This window comes from Piliocolobus tephrosceles, chromosome 12, assembly GCF_002776525.5.
Source record: "Piliocolobus tephrosceles isolate RC106 chromosome 12, ASM277652v3, whole genome shotgun sequence".
Classification (NCBI taxonomy): Eukaryota; Metazoa; Chordata; class Mammalia; order Primates; family Cercopithecidae; genus Piliocolobus; species Piliocolobus tephrosceles.
In genome coordinates this window covers 84,781,583-84,806,089 of record NC_045445.1, presented here as the reverse complement: position 1 = coordinate 84,806,089, position 24,507 = coordinate 84,781,583, and the positions used below count along the sequence as shown (strand labels likewise).

At 40.3% G+C, this 24,507-nt stretch overlaps 1 protein-coding gene and 1 pseudogene across 1 annotated transcript in view; both read right to left on the bottom strand.

The window, feature by feature from the left end:
• LOC111531219 (oligophrenin-1) overlaps positions 1-24,507 on the bottom strand; it is a 75,675-nt gene that overhangs the window by 7,568 nt on the left and 43,600 nt on the right. Inside the window, exons 5-6 of the mRNA XM_023198459.1 lie at positions 15,520-15,667; positions 6,440-6,763 (exon numbers count right to left, since the gene is read on the bottom strand). Coding sequence (XP_023054227.1) covers positions 6,440-6,763; positions 15,520-15,667 — 472 coding nt within the window. The remainder of the gene's footprint in view (positions 1-6,439; positions 6,764-15,519; positions 15,668-24,507) is intronic.
• On the bottom strand, positions 12,892-14,137 carry LOC111531218 (annotated as a pseudogene).

The window sequence follows — 24,507 nt, the reverse complement described above, 5'->3', positions numbered from 1 at the left end:
TTTTTTTTTTTTTTTTTTTTTTTTGTAATTTTTCTGGCAACTATCCCTTCAGACTATATTTGAACCCCAGCTCTGGAGTTTCAGATATCTTGGGTGTGTCATATCAATTACCTAAGTCTCAGTTTCCCCAGCTATATAATAAAGATCCACAATATATTATCTTACAGAGATAGTGGAAGGATTAAATCAGGTACTAATACATTTAGTGCAGGGCCAGGTACATAGTAGGTGCTTACTAAATGTCTTATGATGATGAATTTGAATTGTTTAAATTTATCATCACTGAAATCCAGGTCTTTTCACTTAGGCCTTGACTATTATAGTTGTCCTCTAACTCACCTTCCTGCCTTTGTGTCTTTAGTTTCCTTGTCAGTACAAAATAAATATAAATACCTTTTAAATAAGATGGTTATAGTAGGACTATAGTGAAACAGGTAAACTCACACATTGCAGGTGGTAATGTGAACTGGGTTTATTTTATCTAGAGGGCATCAAGGATTCTGGAACAATATGGATGAAATACAAAATCATACATATGAGACAGTTCATACTTATTGATCCAGTAATTCTGCTTTTGGGAACAGGCCCAAATGGACTAATCCAAGAGGGGAACAACAACAACAACAAAAAAAAACCTTAAGAAAAAGCAATTGGCACAAAAGCATGCATCTTATCAGAAAAAAATCAGACCTAACCACAAAGGCTAAACAAACAATTCAATTCATACAAGCATTTAACCAATACATATTATGTGTGAACTGCCAAAAATTTAGACCAGGTCAAAACAAAAACAGGCATACAAAATAATATCAAGTGAAAAAGTCCACAAAAAGTGCTGTTATATATAATAGCCCATTATAGCCCAAGCTTACACTCTCACAAAAAAAAAAAAAAAAAAAAAAAAAAAAAAAAGGCACACAAATGACCCCTGCCCTCTAGGAGCTCAAAACTGAGTTGGGGATATAAGTCATATTCATGGGAAATAAGTGTGAATACTATAAATCAGCATCCACATTAGAAGGCCAATCTTGGGTGCCAAAATATATGAAACAAGGGAGGGCTAACTGGGGTAGGATTGTCAGAAGGCTTCATGGACAGAATGAGAATTGAGCTAGACCTTGAGGTTAGTTTGCCTCTTCCTAGGTGTTTGGCATGGTAGGGACAGGTTGTGGGTTGAAAATACAGCTCTGAACTCTTTTATGCCATCTACATTTTAGGCTTGAGGCTTCTCAAAGGGCCTTGAATACAGAAGAGTAGATACCCCATCTTCCACGCGTGCCATTTCCTGAGAGGTTGTTACCTAGTAATACTACCACTTCTTAAGCCTCTATTATTTTACCAGATTCTTTGTATAGCTAATCTAATTTAATCCATGCAAAATCCTTGCCTTCAATGGTGGTATTGTCCCCACTTACAGTTGAGAAAACTGGCTCAAAGAAGTAAAGCTGACCTAACTAAGATCAAGTAGCTAGTAATAGTCTCCTATGAAAGCAAAACAACTGCTATCATTTATTGAGTACTCTTGATATGCTAGGCATGTAGAGAACTCACTTTGTTGTTATAGTAATCCTATGGGTACAAATATTATCTTCATCATACAAATGAGAAAACTAAGGTTCAGAGAGGTTGTAACCTGCCTAAGGTCCCACAGCTAGGAAGAGGCAGAGCCAGGATTCAAACTCACATCTGGAAGATTCAGGAGCCTGAGCTTTCAACCACTAAGTCTCTTGAGCCTATAGTCTTTCCACCAAGCTGTACTTCCTTTTAATTTCTTTTCAACCTTAGTCCAAAACCTGGCTTTTACTACAAACTTGATCTCCCTCTCAAGCCCAACCTGTTCCCTCTTTCTCTAATCTCTGTCAAATGAGCATAACCAAAGAATCTTAACATTTGCAGATTTATTGGGACCTGGTGGTCATCAGTATTCAACCTTAGCAACTTTTTTTCACCTTTCCTTATACTCATCTATACCCAACCTGAAGGTACAGAGTAGGAGGAGGTTGTTTCCTCTTATAGATTCCCCGTCTCCTAGAATTATCTCTTTTTTTCTATGACACTCCTCCATGCTCACCTTAAAGCCTTCCTTAGCCATTATTTATCCTTATAAAACAATTTGGAGTTAGGCTCCAAGAAAAGTAGAGAATAAAAACCAAACAGTAGATTATTAAAGCATAAGTCCAAACAAGAAAATGCGGATAATGGCCAGCAACACCCATTACTGCAAGAGCAAGTCTGTTCCTAATACTTTTAGAGTAGATGCAAATGTCACTCATAGCATTAGTCACCTCAGTGGAGAATTGATGGCTCTGTGACTGAGCAAGGCCTTACAAGCCCAAAAGCATGCTACCAGATGCAATCTTTCCTTTCCAGCCAAGACAGAGGAAAGGAGCTAAGAAGGGCCCCTCAACCCATGTCATAAAGTCCTAGTCCATGGTGTGCTCTTCATTGTCATCTCAATACCTCAGGTAGAATGAAGGTCTCCTTGCTCCATGCTCCTACTAGAATTTCTTCTCACGCCTATTAGAACATGGATCACATTGGGCTGGGGCTGATTGATTGCATGCCAGTGTCACCACGAACCTTTGGAAGGCAGAGACAATGACTTTTCATCTTTGTCTCTCCCTTTGCATAGGATTATGCCTGATTAAATAAACAAATACATGTAAAGTAGATGGGATATAGCCCTCCTCCCTCTTCATTACCCAAAGGGAAGTCCTAAATCCCTTTGTGGTAGCTACATGTCTGCCCTTTGCAAAGTCAGGACACTTAAGAGGCAATAAACTCAGATGAAGGCAGAAAAAAATATGCTTGTATAATTTTGCACCCCCCAAAAGTAAGTGGTCCTTAGAAAAATAGAAAGGAGAAGGTAGCCAATGGAACTGAAGAAATATCGTATGAAGAAAAAGAGTCCCAATCTTGAACCCAAGAAGCTGAGGTCAAGCCCCATCTCTGCACCTTACAACCTAGGTAACTCTGAGCAAGTTGTTTTGTGTCTGTGAGCCTCTGTTTCTCCAACTATAAAAAAGGGAGGGTAAATCCTACCTCATAAGGCTTATCGCAATGATTAGATGCAACTGAAGAGTGAAAGTATCAAGCTCATGTCTGGAACAGAAAAGGATCCTTGATAAAATTCCATCAGCAAACACTATTGATTCTTATTTTAAAGTTGACTATCATGGAAAAAAGCAGTTTAACATGCACCATGCTTTTGTTACTTTTAATTGCTGAGAAAAAATGTGAAGAATGTTAAGGCCACTCAAATGTTAAGTCAATGCAAGGGGTAAAGATGGGGGCAGGACTGTGGCACAGTTGGCTCACTAACACAATGGAGCCTGTGTACTGATCCTCAGGATGGCAGGCAAAGTACTAAACAACAGAGCTGAAACGGGGTGACAACTGCAAGGTGCAGACTGGGCTGGCTGAGGTAACAGCTGCCTCCCTCGAATACTGGCCAGTACCAGGAGCAAACAACTATCAGTTATAGCACAGGGTCAGAGCTGTGTGCAGCTTTTGCTTAACTGGTAACTCTTCAGATGCTGGGGAATCTACTAGGAGAAGCAAGCAGCCAGAATCAGGAGGGGAGCAAGGAGGAAGTAAGAAGTAAATAGATAGTGTAGGTAAGGTTCAAAGAGGCAACTATATCAGAGGTTTGGGGGGTTCTCCACCGAGGCAAAAACCACCTCAGTTCTGCTTTCTGTAGCCAAAGCTGGAAGCACGGGTTTTTGAAAAAAGTTGCATCATGCCAGCCTGTTGCTAACTGATTGAAAGCAGAAAATGAAGCCAGGCAAAGCTGAGGCCCAGATTTAGATAGTTAGGCTGATACTGAACAAGTCAGATCAGTACTTATATTAACTGAGACCATTAGATCAGAGTAGCTGCCGCCAGCAGCCCAGGGTAGGACTGGAGGAAGGAGAAGAGGGGAATGCCACTGGGATTGAACTTTGCAGGAGGGAGGGAAGAAGGGCTGAGTTACTGTGTGCGCTGAGCTGATAGAATCTGGCCAATCTCAAGGCTTGGCAACAGACAAGACAAATTTTACTGTGATGAGCATAAGTTGAGTTACCCAACCTTCTACCCAGATTGATAGGAAGGTCATGACATGACTTAAAAACGGAAGCAGAGGTCTACATTAAAGTTTTCCCTTTCTTGGCTATGTCCCAGAAGAGCCAAATCATAGTGAGAAGAGGGACAGGGGAGGCAAATCAGTATCATATTTTGAATGCTGATTATGAGCCAGATATTTTGTTATTCCTTTAAATCCTAGCAATAATAGCTCTATCAGGTGAACTGTTTCCTCATTTTACAGAGCTGGAAACCAAGGTGCAAACAGCTTAAATAAATCAACTCTGATAGCATGAGTGATCACATCAGCATCAGTGGATCAAACCAGAGCATTCAGAGTCAACTACTTGTAGAAATTGTACTGAACTTGTAGAAATTATACTTAACCCCCTCCCATCCCCACATTGAATAGCTTTTACTAAATTGTGCTCTGAGACAATGCCGTTGGTTCATACTGAGGTTGTTATATGAAATAATCCATGGAAGAAATTTTTTCCTGGCCTCAAAACCAGAAAAGTTATGGTTTACCTGAATAATTGGCTTGTTTTTACCTTAGGAACTTAGTTATATAATCATTGGTTTCTCTCTTTTTGTTTGTTCTAGAAAGTTTGGAACCAAATCTATGACACTGCTCCACCAAGTGTTTAAGGATTCATGGCAAATTATTGTATACTAACTCCATTCCTGCCATTTCCTTGCTATTCTACCTTTCCCCAACCTCCCGATTCCTATTCTGGGCCTCATGTTTTCTTATCAGTACTCTAGAATCTAAGGCAAAGGCCAATAAACTTTTTCTGTAAAGTGTCAGACAGTTAATATTTTAGGCTGTGCAGACCATAAAGTCTTTGTTGCTACTATGCAATTCCGCTGTTGTGGCATGAAAGCAGCCATAGACAACATGTAAATGAAGGGGTGTATTTATGTCTATGGACAAAGTTTGAATTTCACATTTTCATGTCATAAAATATTATTTCCTTTTTAATTCCAAACATTAAAAATTGTAAAAAAAGAATTCTTAGCTTACAGCTATATAAAAAGAGGCAGTGCAGTGGGCCCAATCGGGTCCACAGGTCATAGTCTGCCAAGCTCTCTCATCTAAACCTCAAGAGGACAGGGACTTCATTAAGTCTTATTCATTTCTTCAGCATGTAGAATGGGGCCAGGTACACGGTCAGTACTCAATAAATATTTGTCAAATAAATTATTCTTAACAATTTTTTTAAGGTTTTACATTTTGCTATACTGTGAAGTTCCTTAAAGCTACAAAGTAAAAGAGCTAGGACTTGGATCCAAGCCTTTCTGATACTCAAATCCTTATTTTGTCCACTATATCTTACTATCTTCATAGAATTATGTCCCCTAAAACTCCCCTCTAGATTAGCCCCAATCTCTCAACATGAGTCTCAACATGTAATAGTTAATTAAATTTGCTGAAGTCAGCCAGACCTTTGCAATAATTTCAAAAGTTCAGAGTTTGGCAGAAGTTGTGCCCCTTTGTCCCTATTCCTCCCAAACTCCAAAGGGAGAATGAGAAAACAAAGGTTCACAGATTCACAGCTTCTTATAGGAAGGTAAAATGATTGTTCTGCCTCAGGGGAAAGAACACTGACTTTGGTGTCTGTGAGACATGGTAAGATTTAGTTCCCAGCTCTGCCAGTTACTAGCTGTGAATCTTTGGCAAGTCACTTACCTACAGCAGCCTCCATTTCGTAATTAAAAACAAACAAACAAACAAACAAAAAAAAACAAGAATAATACATTCTTGGCCAGGTATGGTAGCTCACACCTGTAATCCCAGCACTTTGGGAGGCCAAGGCGGGTGGATCACCTGAGGTCGAGAGTTTGAGACCAGCCTGGCTAACATGGCAAAACTCTGTCTCTACTGAAAATACAAAAATTAGCCAGGCATGGTGGTGAGTGCCTGTAATCCCAGCTACTCAGGAGGCTGAGGCAGGGGAATCACTTGAACCTGGGAGGCGGCTGCTGCAGTGAGCCGAGATCACGTCACTGCACTCCAGCCTGGGTGACAGAGCGAGACTCCATCTCAAAAAAAAAAAAAAAAAAAAAAAAGAATAATACATTCTTTACAGTGGGATTGTGAGGATAAGAAATAGTATATCAGCAATTAGTACAGTGCCAGGCATGTAACACTTGGGATATAGAGGTAAACAAAACAGGTAAAAAATTCCTGCCCTCATGAAGCTTACATTCTAGTGATTGTTGTGACTGATTATTGTGATCTTGCCCACTGTTCCAATATTAGTGGTAGTAAACCGGAACAGAATGCCACTTAAATATATCTCCAAACTCAGAAGGATCTCAAGGTGAAAAGTAGTTAGGTTCAGCTCTGGCTCCCATGGGATTCCCAAGCACTTACCCTCCTTGTGATGGGCCAGGGGCCGGGGAGCTGGTCTCTTTATGTGGAAAGAGGGGGTCTTGGTGGGCCCAGAGCCTGGCATGGGTCCATTGGTGGCCTTTGGGGTAATCTTGGTCCCTCCATCCTGTAGCCTAGACACCAACTTCCCCACATCCACCTCTGGGCAGGGCTCCAACTTGCCATCCGAAATAGGCCTGCTTGGGGACTTCCTCCCAGGATCAGTTTCCCCACTCCTCTGAATAGGTAGTTTGGGGTGTTGTGGTGGCTTGGGGGTTTCTATGCTGCTGGTGATAGTACCATTCAGTGTTTGATGTTGGATTTCATCTGGGAAAAGTTGGTGCAAAGAGGAAAGATTAATGATAACTTTTAAAACCTTTTCATTTTGATACATGCATACATACTTAATTTTGAAAATTTGTATACATTTTCAAAGCAGTTATGTCACTGTGGCACAAACCAACTATAACCCACAGAATCATTCTCTACCCTTCCCAGTTCATGTAAAGCCACAGATCCAATCCAAATAAGGAATTCAAGATCCGTGTATGATTTTCACCACCACAATTCAATAAGCCACAATAAACCAAGAGGTTTTATTAAAGGAATATGTCATTCAAAAAAGACTTAAAGTCCCCAATCAACGGCATATTCTATTCTTCGCAAATGAAGACATCATCAGTTAACTCTTAACCACTTCTCTGAAAAGTATTTTGTTAAGGTCTCTCAAATTTTAAGTTAATCAACATAACATATTTTAACTTCTTTCTCCAACTCAGAAGGAAACCTCCAACTGTTCTTTCCCCAGCTTTTGTGGTCTACAATTTCCTCTGACATTAGTACATGTTTTTTGGTAGTTCTAAGACTTACTGAAAGCTTTTGAGACCCTAATGAGACCTAGGGACCATCTCCCTAGAAAAATTAACCCACACAAATATAGCTAAAATTTTGAAAACTAATTTTTAAGTGATTCACAGAGCCTTCTGAAGCTGTCAATAAACCCCAGATTGAGAATGCCTGCTGTAAAGAAACTGTCACCTTCCATAGTCATAAAAAACTTTATGAGTGTAGTGGTTAAGAACAGAAGTTCCAGCCAGCAAATTGAAACCTGAGATATATATCAACCAATTGCAATACATGGATTTTATTTAGATCCTGATTTTTTTTTTAACAAAATGAGATAATAGGAGAATGTGGATACTGACTGGATAATTGATCCTAAGAAATCACTGTTTTGTTTTATTTTCTTTTAAGTATGATGATGATATTGTGGTTTTGCTTTTAAAAGAGTTTCTCTCTTTTAGAGATATATACTGAAACATTTACAAATGAAATGACATGATGAGTAGGTTGGGGGAACAGGTAGGGGTATAGATGAAATAAGAACGGGTATATGTTTTTAAATGCTGAAATGTGGAGAGTTCAATATGTTTGTTTTCAATTTCTGTTTATGTTTGGAATTCTTCATAACAAAATGTTAAAAGAAATGCAGGCTCTGAAGCCAGGTGGCCAGGTCTGAATCTCAGTTCTGCTTCTTACCAACTGTGAGACCTTGTACAAGTTCCCTATTCTCTTTGTACCTCAAATTTTCTCCTCAGTAAAATGGGAATAATAAAGAATACCAGTCTCATGAGGTTGTGGTGAGGATTCCAGGAGATGGTACACTTATTTCAGTGCCTGGCACATAACAGACACTCATTAATTGGTGGTTATTACTTACACTATTATGTGGTGGGTGGGCAGTGAGGCAAGAGTTTTCATGGGGGAAGTCTTGCTGCAAAGGTTTTTGTTCCCTAGACAGTTTTGTTCTCCTTGGGAATCTGCCACCACCGATGCCACTGCCAAAGGGGCCGGAACCAAGGGGAGTTCCCCTGCAGTCCCCCAAATTTTGTCCCAAAGTAGACACATAACCCTTTATTTATTAACCCTAGCACAAGTGCAACCAGACAGAGGCCATCAAACAAAAAAACTACCAAAGGCTCACAAATAACGGCATGAACATGGGCACAAGAGTGCCAAGTAACTAGAGCCTCTGGCTTCCAGGACATGCCTTGTGGCAGAGGCCATCTTTAAACATATAGCACTCAGGAGTAACTCAAGCACATCTACTCTCTCCAAACAATAAAGTGCATGGTGACATAAATTCTTTCCCTCACATGCTTTAGCCCAACATCTCAGCTGCATGTTCCTATCTGAATACTTTCTTCTGGCCAAGTGACTCCATCTTTGCTCTCCCTTAGGGAAGACAATAAAGGTTGCCTGTGCCCTACAGGCCATAGAGTATCATCACCATCTCAAGAGGGTCAGTTTTCATAAAGAGGATCCACATACACAGCCTCAGAGAGGCTGCTACCTTCCACTCAGGAAAGTATCTTCTGCTTGCTAGGGAAAATAGAAAATGTAATTATAGAAGCCATGATGACTTCGGAGCTAGGCCTTTCAGCAGGGAAACTATTTCCAGGTTCTGGGGTATGGTGAATAAAAATAATGATAATAGTGACAATGATAGTAATAATGAGAATAATACTAAGATAACATATACTATTACTTGAACACTTACACCATGGCAGGCCCTGTTCTAAATGCTTTACCTGGATTATCTCATATAATCCTCAAAGCAGTTCTATAAAGTAGTACATTGTTATTAGCCCCATTTTACAGTTAAGAAATCTAAGGCACCCGAAGTCTCCATGTCACAAAGCTACTAAGTGGAAACGCCAAGTTTCAAATCTTGAAGTCTGTTTCCAGAGTCTATTTACTCTTTCTGAAGAGAGAGTCCATTGCTCTGTCAGGTAATAAAAGTTCGGTGCCATCCCCTTTCCCTAAGCAGCCATCCATTTCTACAGGAAAACACACAGACAAGCCTCAGAGACTATGAAGAACTGCGAGTGAATCAGGATCAGACAGTGAGACCTCATAAATAGGCATGGGGCCAACCCTTAAAGTGGAGGCCTCTCTTCTATGGGTGGGTAAGAGGTGGGGAGAAGCTTTGAGAGAATACACACTAGTACTGTAATAGAAATAAATCAATTATTATAATACATTTAGATTCATGCAAATAAGTGCTAGGAGTAAGACAGTACTAATACTGACTGCAAGGATTAGACAGGGTCTTTATAAAAAAGGTAACTTTTGAGCTGGGCCTTGAAGAATTCCAAAAGGTGAAGCACAGTAGAAAGGGCACTCAAACAAAAAACAACTTGGAGGAATGAAAGACCATGTTAGCCTGAGAAAATATAATGAAAAGTTTGGTTTGGCTTGAGCATAGGGACCAATTATAGATGAAAAAGTGTGGGTAGCTGGAGGTGAGGTTGCTGAAATAAGTTGGGTCTATATTATGAAGTCCATGAATGCCGTGCTCAGGAATACAAACTCTGCCTTTGAGTCACAGAAGGCAATGATTTTGGGGGGCAGAGGGCTGGGGGTGGGGAGAAGTGGCATTATCAAATATGCATTTTTAAACATCCCTTTGGGTTCATTATGAAAAGTGATGAAAAGTAGGCTTGTTCCAACGAAAAATAGGTTGGAGCAGAAAGACTGGTGGCAGAAAGACCAGCTAGGAGACTGCTGATGAGAAGGATCCAAACTACAGCTGCATCAGAAAAGAGAGGCGGATTCAAGAGAGGTTAAAGAAGTGGAATAACCAGGGCTTAGTTATGGAGGTGTGATGGAGTCCATGAGAGGGTGAAAGGAGTCACTGACATACTATATACAAAAGGGATAACAAATTTCAGAGTAAGATAATGAGATGCTACTGGTGAGTAGGATTGGTTCCTTCTCAGAACAGTGTTCACACAGGTTATAGGAAGTGTGATATTATAGTAAATAAATAAGCTTCAGGATAAGATAGATGAGTGCAAATTGTTCTGTCATTTAGCAGCTGTGTTAGTTGGGAAAACTACTCATCATCTTTGAGCTTCCAGTGCCTTCACTATAAAACAGAGTTCAGTATACCTACCTCTCATGGGAGTGTTGAACATTAAATGAGATGATGGATTCATACTCACAGAGAATGGCTAGAATAAATAAGACAGACTATACAAAGTGTTGGCGAGGATGTGGTGAAATTGGAGCCTTCATTCATTGCTGGTGGGAAAGTAAAATGGTGCAGCTGCGGCCTGGTGTGGTGGCGCACGCCTGTAATCCCAGCAGTTTGGGAGGCCAAGGTGGGCGGATCATGAGGTCAGGAGTTTGAGACCAGTCTGGTCAAGACAGGTAGTGAAACCCTGTCTCTACTAAAAATATAAAAAATTAGCTGGGTGTGGTGGTGTGCGCCTATAATCCCAGCTACTCGGGAGGCCGAAGCAAGAGAATCATATGAACCCAGCAGGCAGAGGTTGCAGTAAGCTGAGATCACACCATTGCACTCCTGCCCAGGTGACAGTGCAAGATTTCATCTCAAGAAAAAAAAAAAAAAAAAAAAAAAAAAAGGTACAACTGCTTTGGAAAACAGCCTGGCAATTCTTCAAAAGTTTTAATATAGACCGACCATATAACCTACAATTCCAGTCCTAGGTATATACCCAAGATAATTAAAAACAGACATCCACAGAAAATCCTGTGCATTAATGTTCACAGTGGCATTATTTATAATAACCACAAAATGAATACAATCCATGTGTCCATCAACTGATCAATGGATAAATAAAATGTGCTACATATATACAAAGGAATATTATTTGTCCATAAGAAAGAAAGAATGAAGTACTGATACATTCTACAATGTGGATGAATCTTGAAAATATTATGCTAAGAGTAAGATGCCATCCAAAAATGTCCACATATTCTATAGTTACATTTCTATGAAATGTTCAGAATAGGCAAATCCGTAGAGGCAGAAAGTAGATCAGCAACTGTCAGAGGTTGGGGGAGAAGTAAATTTAAAAGTATTGGGTTTCTGGGATGATGAATATGTTCTAGAACAAGATAGTTGCACAAAATATACTAAAAACCATTAAACTGTATGCTGTAAAATGGTGGATTTTATGGTATGTGAATTATAGCTCAGTTTTTTAAAAAGTTAAAAATAAAAAATAAATGTCTAGACTGGATAACCTCATTGGAGATCTTCTGGCCCAAAGCTCTCATCAGCACAGAGGGACAAATTGAGGTCCAGAGAGGGGAAGTGACTAGCTCAAGTTATTCAGCAGGCTAGTAGCCAAGATTAAATTAGACCTTCTGTCTACTGACACCCAGTTCATTCATTTTTTGCACTCATTTATTAAGAACTTACTATATGCCTGGCACTGTGCTCATGCTTCAGATACAGTATGAAAAAACAAGTGTCCACTGGCATAGAGTTTATATTGGAGGAGACTGTAAATAAACAAACCCATTCTGTAAAAATGAGACTATGGAACAACAGACAGGCATTCAATGTTCCCTTCTACTTTCTCCTGAATGCCAGCTCACCTCCTCTATGAAAGAGTTGATCCCTTAAGTGATAATCTCTTCATCATTCCTTATACATCCACTCATTCATTCTCAGAATATTTACTGAATACATGATACGTATACCAGGAGTTGTTCTAGGGCCTGGTAATCAAATAATTTTACATTCTAATGGGAAAGAGAGATAATAAACACATGAACAAACAGTAGCAGGGGATACGAGTTGCATAAAGCCATATAAAGGGATAGGAAGTGATTGGAGGAGGAGAAAGAACTATTTAAGTAGAATGTTAAGAAAAGATCTCTATGAGAAGATGGCATTTAGTAGACATCTGAATGAAAGAGTGAGCCTTGTGAAGTTCTGGAGGAAGAATGTTTAGGGCCAAGAGAGTAGCAAATGCAAAGGCTCTTAGGTAAGTTTGACACAAGTAAGGACCGGCAAGAACAACGAGATTAGAGTAGAGAACAAAAGAGACAGTGAGAGAGCAAAGTTCAGAAATGAAGGTCAGAGAAATCAGCAAGTCATATAATGAAGAATAAAATGCAAATTTTATTCTAGATATGAAGGGAGGTTACCGAAAATTTGGCACAGAGGGAATGATGTGATCTGATTTCCATTTTTTTCATGGTTTCAGTGGACACTTTTATTGTTTATTTAATGGGGAATCAATTTTGTCTCCCTACCTACAAATGGAATTTCATCTTGTTTCCATGCTGAGTAGTAAAACAGTGACAAAGCTAATCATAATAACCTACATCAAAAGATAACTAAGCTAACACAGCTCACTTTTTTTAACAGGCAAAATATAAATACATGTACTCTAGAACGCACAATGTTTAGTCACTAAGAAATTCAAATGGGATCTTGAAGAATGTAGGCAAATCCAGGGTGCAGTAAAGATGAGCTGAGATGCTGTGCAACTGTTTAAGGGTTCCTGGGCACTGCATCTCTCGGCCACCAGCTGAACCTTGACACGGAAGGTTTTAGCTAATGCCAAGTGGAGATGCAGAAAATGCTAAGTTGACATAGAGGCTGTGCACAGGAACTAAAAGACAGGAAAGTACTAAATATTGCCGAGAGCATCCACCCCAGGAAGGACTTTACCTTCCAGGAGCTCTAAACTGGCACCACCCCTAGTACTCACATGCCTGATTTTATCCTTTGTGTTCCATTTGGCACAGCAAGTGGCAGCATCTCCACCACCTATGATGCTAATGCAGCCCCTAGAAGTGGCTTTCACCACCTCATCCATGAGGGCTTTAGTTCCCCGGGCAAAAGCTTCCCATTCAAATGCTGCCCCCCCACCCCGCCCCAGTCTGCTTAGCCCGAGTAACAGTCTCAGCATACTTCTTGCTGCTTTCAGGACCACAATCCAAGCCGATACAGCCAGCAGGTATGCCAGAAGCCACAGTGGCTTGGCCAGTCTTGGCATTCTCATCAAATTTGTCAGCAGTGACAAAGTCAACAGGCAAGGTAATCTTCACACCATTCTTCTCAGCTTGGGACATTAGGTCTTTGACAATCTTGGCTCCCTCTTCATCAAATAGAGAAGTGCCAATCTCCATGTTGTTGAGCACCTTAAGGAAGGTAAAAGCCATTCCACCACCAATAATCATCTCATTGACTTTGTCTAGCATATTACTGATCAGGTGGATCTTGTCTGCAACGTTAGCTCCACCCAGGATGGCCAGGAAGGGTCACTATGGGCTCTTTAAGACCTTGGTAAAGTAGTTCAGCTCCTTCTTCATCAAAAAACCACCAGTCTTCTGAGGCAGACTGACTCCTACCATAGAGCTGTGGGCTCTGTGAGCAATGCTAAAAGCATCATTGACATACACGTCCCCTAGCTTGGAAAGTGAAGCTCGGAAAGCTTCTATTTTGGCTGACTCACTTTAACCTTGTTCCCAGAGTTTTCCCTTCCCTTCTTCTTCCACATGAAAGTGGAAGTTCTCCAGCAGGATGACAGACCCAGCAGCTGGGTTTGCACAGGCTTTCTCCACTTCTGGGCCTACACAGTCCTTCAACAACAGAACACCCTTGCCCAGCAGAGATTTGAGTTCTACAGCAATTGGCTCTAAGGAGTACTTGTCAGGCACAAGGACACCATCAGGCCGGCCTAGGTGGCTCGTAAGGACTACTGACTTGGCTCCATTGTCCAAGCAGAATTTGATGCTTAAGATAGCAGCCTTAATCCTCTGGTTGTTTGTTATCCGGTTGTTCTACATAGGAACATTGAAGTCGACTCTCATAATGACCCGCTTCCCTTTCACGTCCAGCTTGTCCAGTGTCAGCTTGTTAGAAAGTGACATTTTGGAAATGGAGAGAGGTCCATGTTTCAGACAGCAAGGGAGCCAGCTGCTGATGTGTGCTTGGGAAGCCTGCAGAATCCTTATTTCCATATTTTAAAGGATGTACATGTTACTGGTTGCCAGGGAGAATGAATTATAGGCAAGGAAGAAGGCAAGTGATGGTACCAGGTAAGAGATAATAGTGGCTCACAGTAACAGAAGCAGTGGGCAGTAGTAGAAGTTAGCATATAATGTGCATGTAGAGCTGACAAGAATTGCTAATTGATTCAATATGAAGGAAAAGGGGAAAGGAGTAACCGAGGATGATTCCAAAGTTCTTGACCTTAGCAACTGGATGACTGCTGCTGCCAGTTACTTAGATGGGGGAGACCAGAGTAGGAACAGGTTAAGAAAGAGTTGGGCATCAAGTTATGTTTTCCACAGTGTAAACTGAGATGTCCATAAGCCATCCAAGGAGAACTGTTAAGCAGGAATTTTGATATGACAAAAGAGTCAGGATATCAATCTTAGATAAATTTGGAAATCATCTTTAGCATTTAAATGATATGTAAAACCATGAAACTTAATGAGATCATACAGGAAAAGAACATGATCAGAGAACAGGACTAAGAAAAAAGCTCTGGGACCTTCTAACATGTAAAGTTGGGAAGAGAAGAAAAAACAGGAGAGAAGACTGAGATGGATTATCTGGTGAGATTAAAGGAAAATCTGGTGTCCTGAAAGCCAAGTGAATAAAGTGTTTCAAGAAGGAGGAGTTAGTCAACTGTGTCAGATGCTACTCACAAACTAAGTATGATGAGAACAATGTTGTAGCTATTTGGTTTGGCCTCATGGAGATTATTGGCAAACCTGACAAAAATGGTCTTAGTGGAGTAGGAGGGCAGAGGCACATTTAGAATGGGTGTATTCTCCACACTAGCAATTATTCCACTGAAGGCATTTATTTTTTCACTTATCTATGTCTCCATTTCTTCTGTGAGGGCAAGCAATGTATCTTAATTTCACCCAGCACAGTACCTGGCACATAGTAGTTATCCAATCCATGTTTGCTATATTTGAATTTAAAATTTCACATTCACCTTGCTCACCCATTTCAATATATTAGGGGCATAAATCGAAGAACACCTTGGATCCTGCACTGGCCTTATAGGGATCCTCCACATGGTAACTTCCTTTATAAGATCATCACCATCCTATCTACTATCAAAAGCTTAATCCCCTCTCTAAGCACAAACTACAAACACTGGCTGCTTTTAAGCTCAGGAGCCACGAAAGATCTACTTTTATAGAGAGAAAAATGGTCATGCCACCACTTCTGCCCTTCGATATCCTCTCTGTCTCTAATCACCATTCAGAAGCTAAGAGTAAACCTCAGTACTGACCTTCGCTTTCATCCAGGGAAGAAGTATAGAAAACCGTCCTTTCTCGCAGCAAGCGCTTTGAAATCGTGATTGGTTTGTGCCTTCTTGCTGTCACCCGAGGCGGAGGCACTGGAGGTGCAGCGCTTTCCTCAGGTGGACCTAAATAGATCTGTGGAGAAAGAAGGAAGATATCTAGAGAATAATTGGATCAAGTTTTTGTCTTCTGAATGCTACCAACCAGTTGATGCTTGCTGGCCTTTTATCTAGAGTCTGTAACATGAATACTAATATGATTCAAAGAATCAGAGATTTTCTTAATCACTCTAGTTACCAGTAAGTGTTTAGGTATCTCCTACCGTGCTCAAGGCACAGAACCTGGCACTTCTCAGTTTGGAAGAAAAAATGCACATAAAAGGTGGCATTAGTCCTGGATTTTCCATTTCCTTCCTGGGAGACCTTAGGCAAGTCACCTCACTTCTCCGAGCCTCAGCTTTCTCATCCGTAACATAGGGACAGCAAAACCTACTTCACAGGGTGTGATAAGAAAGGAATGAAAGGAGCTGTCAAGGTACCTTCTCTGGGTGGGGGTGGGACATGGAAGGAGACTAAACACAATTACATGCCCATATGCTTTCAATAGTTCTGAAGGGATACCAAAGAATATGATTACATTGTTTGTCTCAAGGTAGGACTAATGACTGGCTGGGGAATAGAGGGAGAACAACTGTGTTTTCCCTTCTATGTCACATTGTTCTTTTATAATTTCATGCCATGGTACATTACCTATTCAATAGAAAGTAAAATAAAATTAAAAAGCACCAACACAGTGCTTTGGATGCTATAGGAAGTGCTGAAGGCATGCAGAAGGAGCTGTGATTGGAATTTTTATATAATGTCTCATGTGTACCTAAGGATTTTCCAGTCTCCATGGAGACCAACCTTTTAGCCCAAGTGTATACACTGTGGGATGAAACACATGTGATGGAGAAAGGGGAACACTGTCTAGCCAGTGAGACTAACAAAATCACCCCCAATGATTAGTGTAAAGAGAAATGTCATAGCCCAATATCCCATCAGGCAAGGGTCAACACAGACTACATAGGCATGGAAATAACATGATTGAGAACACAAGGCAAGCCTGTGTAAAAGCAGGACAATGATAAGAAACAATGTATGAACAATTACAAGCCATGAGTATATGCCTCATGATTGTAAGGAAGACAAAATGCAACTGAACAGCAAGAAGATGAATGTTGAGGCCATACAGTTCTAGGTCATATTCCTAATTCTACCATCATTAGTAATAATAGTCTAAAGAGCTACCATTTTGTGAGCTCAAACACTATAGTAGTTGTTACAAATATTTCTTGCTATTTGTCAAATACATGAGGCTGTTGCACTGACTGTTTATTCCACCCAGACTGATCTTCCTCCAGATATCCATTCTTCTAGGATTCTAATCAAACATATTCTGCTCAGTAAGCCCTTCTGGGTCAATATATTTAAAACATTGACATGCCTCCCTCTACCCAACCATTCCTATCTTCCTTCCATGTTTAATTTTTTTTTCTCTTCAGCATTTCCTATCACTTTCTAACATAGAACATGTTTTACTTATTGATTTTGTTTGCTGTCTGTCTCCAAGCTAGATTTTACAAAACATAGAAGCATGTCTGTCATGTTCACTGCTCTATCTCTACCACCTAGAAGAGGGACTGGAATTGCTGAGTCAAAAAAGAAATACATTTGCAATTCTAATGTAAAAGGCCAAACTGTCATCTGAAAATACTACTACTATTAACCGCTACTAACTACTACTACTAAAATACTACTACAAACAGCTACTTCTTATTCTGGCCAAGATAGGGCACCAAAACTAGTTTTACTCATTTAGCCTGAAACAAGTAAAAACAAAACAAAACTAAACTAAACTAAACTAGGAAAAATACATGCAACAGTAGTTTTAAAGGCATTGGAAATCCAGCAGTGAAGGACAGTGAATGCTGAGAGACAGAAAAAAACAAATGAGTTCAGCCCTATGAGTGTCCCAGCTTAGAGTTTTGCAGGCCTCAGTGCAGGAAGGGGAAACCAGGCGGAACCCAGTACTATCCCTACGTTGAGAAGATTGAGTTGGGAGTATGGGAAAGGCAAGGAAGTGAGAATTTGCAAGGCAAAGTGCCAGAGAGAAGATTTTGTACACTGAAATATTCAAAATATTGCTGAGAAATATTAAGAAAATCTAGATAAACAGAGATATATTTTGTTTGCAGGTATAAAGACTCAATAGTGTTAAGATGTAAATTCTTACAAAATTGATCTACAGATTGAACACAACCCAAATACCAGTAAGCTTGTACGTAGACATTGACAAGCTGATTCAAAAATGTATAAGGATATGCAAAGAACCTAGAATAGTCAAAACAATCTTGAAAAAGAAAAACCAACTTGGAAGGCTAACATTACCTGACTTCAAGTCGTCTTATAAAGCTACAGCAATTAAGACAGTATGGCACTGGTGTCAAGATAGGTGAGTAGATCAATGGAACATAATAGAAAGCCCAGAAATAGACTCACACCTATACAGATAAATTTATTTATTTATTTTACAAAGGCAATTCAGTGGAGAAAGGACAGCAATGGTACTGGAACAATGTGATATACACAGGCAAAAAAGGAACTTCATATCTCATACCACAGAAGAAAACTAACTCAAAATGGGCTATAATCAAATTTAAAAGCTGAAACTATAAAATTTCGAGTAGAAAAATCTTTGTAATCTTAGGTTAGGCAAAGATTTCTTAGATACAATGATTCATAAAAGAAAGAAATCAATAAACTGAACATCAAATTTAAAAACTTACGATTTTCTAAAAGATGCTGTTAAGAATGAAAAGAAAAACCACAGCCTGAGTTAAAATATTTGTAAATCATACGTCTGATAAAGAACTTGTATTATACATATATATATGTATAATATAAAGAACTCCCAAAACTCAATAACTCAATAATAAGAAAACAAGTAAATCAGTTTTTAAAGAATAAGCAAAATATTTGAATAGACACTTTACCAAAGAAAACATAAAATGGCAAACATAAAAAAATGTTCAACATAATTAGGTCAATAGGGAAATGCATGTTAAAACCATGATGCGATACCACTGAATGGTAGAAATATTTTTTTAAATATTTTAAAGACTGACCATACCACATGTTGAAAAGAATATGGAGGAACTGCAACTTTCATTGCTGATGGGAATGTAAAATCAGACAATGTCATAGTGAATTAAAAAAAAAAAAAAAAACAACCAAGGAGGGCGGAGCAAGATGGCCAAGTAGGAGCAGCTCCACTCTCCAACTCCCAGCGCGAGCGACACAGAACACCGGTGATTTCTGCATTTTCAACTGAGGTACTGGGGTCATCTCACTAGGGAGTGCCAGACAATCGGTGCTGGTCAGCTGCTGCAGCCCGACCAGCGAGAGCTGAAGCAGGGCGAGGCATCGCCTCACCTGGGAAGCGCAAGGGGGAAAGGAGTCCCTTTTCCTAGCCAGGGGAACTGAGACACACAACACCCGGAAAATCGGGTGACTCCCACCCCAATAATGCGCTTTCAGCAAATGGGCACACCAGGAGATTGTATCCCACACCTGGCCAGGAGGGTCCCACGGCCACAGAGCCTCCCTCATTGCTAACACAGCAGTCTGCGACCTAACCCCAAGGCAGCAGCGACGCTGGGGGAGGGTCGCCCGCCATTGCTGAGGCTTAAGTAGGTAAACAAAGCCGCTGGGAAGCTCGAATTGGGTGGAGCTCACAGCAGCTCAAGGAAACCTGCCTGTCTCTGTAGACTCCACCTCTGGGGACAGGGCACAGCTAAACAACAACAACAAAAAAAGCAGCAGGAACCTCTGCAGACGCAAATGACTCTGTCTGACAGCTTTGAAGAGAGCAGTGGATCTCCCAACACAGAGGTTGAGATCTGAGAAGGCACAGACTGCCTGCTCAAGTGGGTCCCTGACTCCTGAGTAGCCTAACTGGGAGACATCCCCCACTAGGGGCAGTCTGACACCCCACACCTCACAGGGTGGAGTACACCCCTGAGAGGAAGCTTCCAAAGTAAGAATCAGAAAGGCACACTCGCTGTTCAGCAATATTCTATCTTCTGCAAACTCTGCTGCTGATACCCAGGCAAACAGGGTGTGGAGTGGAACTCAAGCAATCTCCAACAGACCTACAGCTGAGGGTCCTGACTATGAGAAGGAAAACTATCAAACAGGAAGGACACCTATACCAAAACCCCATCAGTACGTCACCATCATCAAAGACCAGAGGCAGATAAAACCACAAAGATGGGGAAAAAGCAGGGCAGAAGAGTTGGAAATTCAAAAAATAAGAGCTCATCTCCCCCTGCAAAGGAGCACAGCTCATCGCCAGCAATGGATCGAGGCTGGTCAGAGAATGACTTTGACGAGATGAGAGAAGAAGACTTCAGTCCATTAAAATTCTCAGAGCTAAAGGAGGAATTACCTACCCAGCGCAAAGAAACTAAAAATCTTGAAAAAAGAGTGGAAGAATTGACAGCTAGAATAATTAATGCAGAGAAGGTCATAAATGAAATGACAGAGATAAAAACCATGACACGAGAAATACGTGACAAATGCACAAGCTTCAGTAACTGACTCGATCTACTGGAAGAAAGAGTATCAGCGATTGAGGATCAAATGAATGAAACGAAGCGAGAAGAGAAACCAAAAGAAAAAAGAAGAAAAAGAAATGAACAAAGCCTGCAAGAAGTATGGGATTATGTAAAAAGACCAAATCTACGTCTGATTGAGGTGTCTGAAAGTGAGGGGGAAAATGGAACCAAGCTGGAAAACACTCTTCAGGATATCATCCAGGAGAACTTCCCCAACCTAGTAGGGCAAGCCAACATTCAAATTCAGGAAATACAGAGAACGCCACAAAGATACTCCTCGAGAAGAGCAACTCCAAGACACATAATTGCCAGATTCACCAAAGTTGAAATGAAGGAAAAAATCTTAAAGGCAGCCAGAGAGAAAGGTCGGGTTACCCACAAAGGGAAGCCCATCAGATTAACAGCAGATCTCTCGGCAGAAAATCTACAAGCCAGAAGAGAGTGGGGGCCAATACTCAACATTCTTAAAGAAAAGAATTTTCAACCCAGAATTTCATATCCAGCCAAACTAAGTTTCATAAGTGAAGGAGAAATAAAATCCTTTACAGATAAGCAAATGCTTAGAGATTTTGTCACCACCAGGCCTGCCTTACAAGAGACCCTGAAGGAAGTCCTAAACATGGAAAGGAACAACCGGTACCAGCCATTGCAAAAACATGCCAAAATGTAAAGACCATGGAGGCTAGTAAGAAACTGCATCAAATAACGAGCAAAATAACCAGTTAATATCACAATGGCAGGATCAAGATCACACATAACAGTATTAACCTTAAATGTAAATGGACTAAATGCTCCAATTAAAAGACACAGACCTGCAAACTGGATAAAGAGTCAAGATGCTTCAGTCTGCTGTATTCAGGAGACCCATCTCACATGCAGAGACATAAATAGGCTCAAAATAAAGGGATGGAGGAAGATCTACCAAGCAAATGGAGAACAAAAAAAAGCAGGGGTTGCAATCCTAGTCTCTGATAAAACAGACTTTAAACCATCAAAGATCAAAAGAGACAAAGAAGGCCATTACATAATGGTAAAGGGATCAATTCAACAGGAAGAGCTAACTATCCTAAATATATATGCACCCAGTACAGGAGCACCCAGATTCATAAAGCAAGTCCTTAGAAACTTACAAAGAGACTTAGACTCCCATACAATAATAATGGGAGACTTCAACATTCCACTGTCAACATTAGACAGATTAACGAGAGAGAAAGTTAACAAGGATATCCAGGAGTTGACCTCATCTCTGCACCAAGCGGACCTAATAGACATCTATAGGACTCTCCACCCCAAATCTACAGAATATACATTCTTCTCAGCAGCACATTGCACTTATTCCAAAATTGACCACATAATTGGAAGTAAAGCAGTCCTCAGCAAATGTAAAAGAACAGAAATTATAACAAACTGTCTCTCAGACCACAGTGCAATCAAACTAGAACTCAGGACTAAGAAACTCAATCAAAACCGCTCAACTACATGGAAACTGAACAACCTGCTCCTGAATGACTACTGGGTACATAACGAAATGAAGGCAGAAATAAAGATGTTCTTTGAAACCAATGAGAACAAAGATACAACATACCAGAATCTCTGGGACACATTTAAAGCAGTGTGTAGAGGGAAATTTATAGCACTAAATGCCCACAAGAGAAAGCAGGAAAGATCTAAAATTGACACTCTAACATCACAATTAAAAGAACTAGAGAGGCAAGAGCAAACACATTCAAAAGCTAGCAGAAGGCAAGAAATAACTAAGATCAGAGTAGAACTGAAGGAGATAGAGACACAAAAAACCCTCCAAAAAATCAATGAATCCAGGAGTTGGTTTTTTGGAAAGATCGACAAAATTGACAGACCGCTAGCAAGACTAATAAGGAAGAAAAGAGAGAAGAATCAGGTATAACTCCCCAGTGCAATCCCTCCCCCCTCCCCCCTCCCCATGATAGGCCCCAGTGTGTGATGTTCCCCTTCCCGAGTCCAAGTGAGCTCATTGTTCAGTTCCCAACTATGAGTGAGAACATGCGGTGTTTGGTTTTCTCTTCTTGTGATAGTTTGCTAAGAATGATGGTTTCCAGCTGCATCCATGTCCCTACAAAGGACGCAAACTCATCCTTTTTTATGGCTGCATAGTATTCCATGGTGTATATGTGCCGGATGAATTGATGGGTGATGATGAGTTGATGGGTGCAGCACACCAACATGGCACATGTATACATATGTAACAAACCTGCACGTTATGCACATGTACCCTAGAACTTAAAGTATAATAAAAAAAAAAAAAAGAAGAGAGAAGAATCAAGTAGATGCAATAAAAAATGATACAGGGGATATCACCATCGACCCCACAGAAATACAAACTACCATCAGAGAATACTATAAACACCTCTATGCAAATCAACTAGAAAATCTAGAAGAAATGGATAATTTCCTGGACACTTACACTCTTCCAAGACTAAACCAGGGAGAAGTTGAATCCCTGAATAGACCAATAGCAGGCTCTGAAATTGAGGAAATAATTTATAGCCTGCCAACCAAAAAAAGTCCAGGACCAGATGGATTCACAGCTGAATTCTACCACAGGTACAAGGAGGAGCTGGTACCATTCCTTCTGAAACTATTCCAATCAATAGAAAAAGAGGCAATCCTCCCTAACTCATTTGATGAGGCCAACATCATCCTGATACCAAAGCCTAGCAGAGACACAACAAAAAAAGAGAATTTTAGACCAATCTCCCTGATGAACATCGATGCAAAAATCCTCAATAAAATACTGGCAAACCGGATTCAGCAGCACATCAAAAAGCTTATCCACCATGATCAAGTGGGCTTCATCCCTGGGATGCAAGGCTAGTTCAACATTCGCAAATCAATAAACGTAATCCAGCATATCAACAGAACCAAAGACAAGAACCACATGATTATCTCAATAGATGCAGAAAAGGCTTTTGACAAAATTCAACAGCCCTTCATGCTAAAAATGCTCAATAAATTCGGTATTGATGGAACGTACCTCAAAATAATAAGAGCTATTTATGACAAATCCACAGCCAATATCATACTGAATGGGCAAAAACTGGAAAAATTCCCTTTGAAAACTGGCACAAGACAGGGATGCCCTCTCTCACCGCTCCTATTCAACATAGTGTTGGAAGTTCTGGCTAGGGCAATCAGGCAAGAGAAAGAAATCAAGGGTATTCAGTTAGGAAAAGAAGAAGTCAAATTGTCCCTGTTTGCAGATGACATGATTGTATATTTAGAAAACCCCATTGTCTCAGCCCAAAATCGCCTTAAGCTGATAAGCAACTTCAGCAATGTCTCAGGATACAAAATTAATGTGCAGAAATCACAAGCATTCTTATACACCAGTAACAGACAGAGAGCCAAATCATGAATGAACTTCCATTCACAATTGCTTCAAAGAGAATAAAATACCTAGGAATCCAACTTACAAGGGATGTAAAGGACCTCTTCAAGGAGAACTGCAAACCACTGCTCAGTGAAATCAAAGAGGACACAAACAAATGGAAGAACATGCCATGCTCATAGATAGGAAGAATCAATATCGTGAAAATGGCCATACTGCCCAAGGTCATTTATAGATTCAATGCCATCCCCATCAAGCTACCAATGAGTTTCTTCACAGAATTGGAAAAAACTGCTTTAAAGTTCATCTGGAACCAAAAAAGAGCCCGCATTGCCAAGACAATCCTAAGTCAAAAGAACAAAGCTGGAGGCATCACGCTACCTGACTTCAAACTATACTACAAGGCTACAGTAACCAAAACAGCATGGTACTGGTACCAAAACAGAGATATAGACCAATGGAACAGAACAGAGTCCTCAGAAATAATACCACACATCTACAACCATCTGATCTTTGACAAACTGTGAGAGAAACAAGAAATGGGGACAGGATTCCCTATTTAATAAATGGTGCTGGGAAAATTGGCTAGCCATAAGTAGAAAGCTCAAACTGGATCCTTTCCTTACTCCTTATACGAAAATTAATTCAAGATGGATTAGAGACTTAAATGTTAGACCTAATACCATAAAAACCCTAGAAGAAAATCTAGGTAGTACCATTCAGGACATAGGCATGGGCAAGGACTTCATGTCTAAAACACCAAAAGCAATGGCAACAAAAGCCAAAATTGACAAATGGGATCTCATTAAACTAAAGAGCTTCTGCACAGCAAAAGAAACTACCATCAGAGTGAACAGGTAACCTACACAATGGGAGAAAATTTTTGCAATCTACTCATCTGACAAACGGCTAATATCCAGAACCTACAAAGAACTCAAACAAATTTACAAG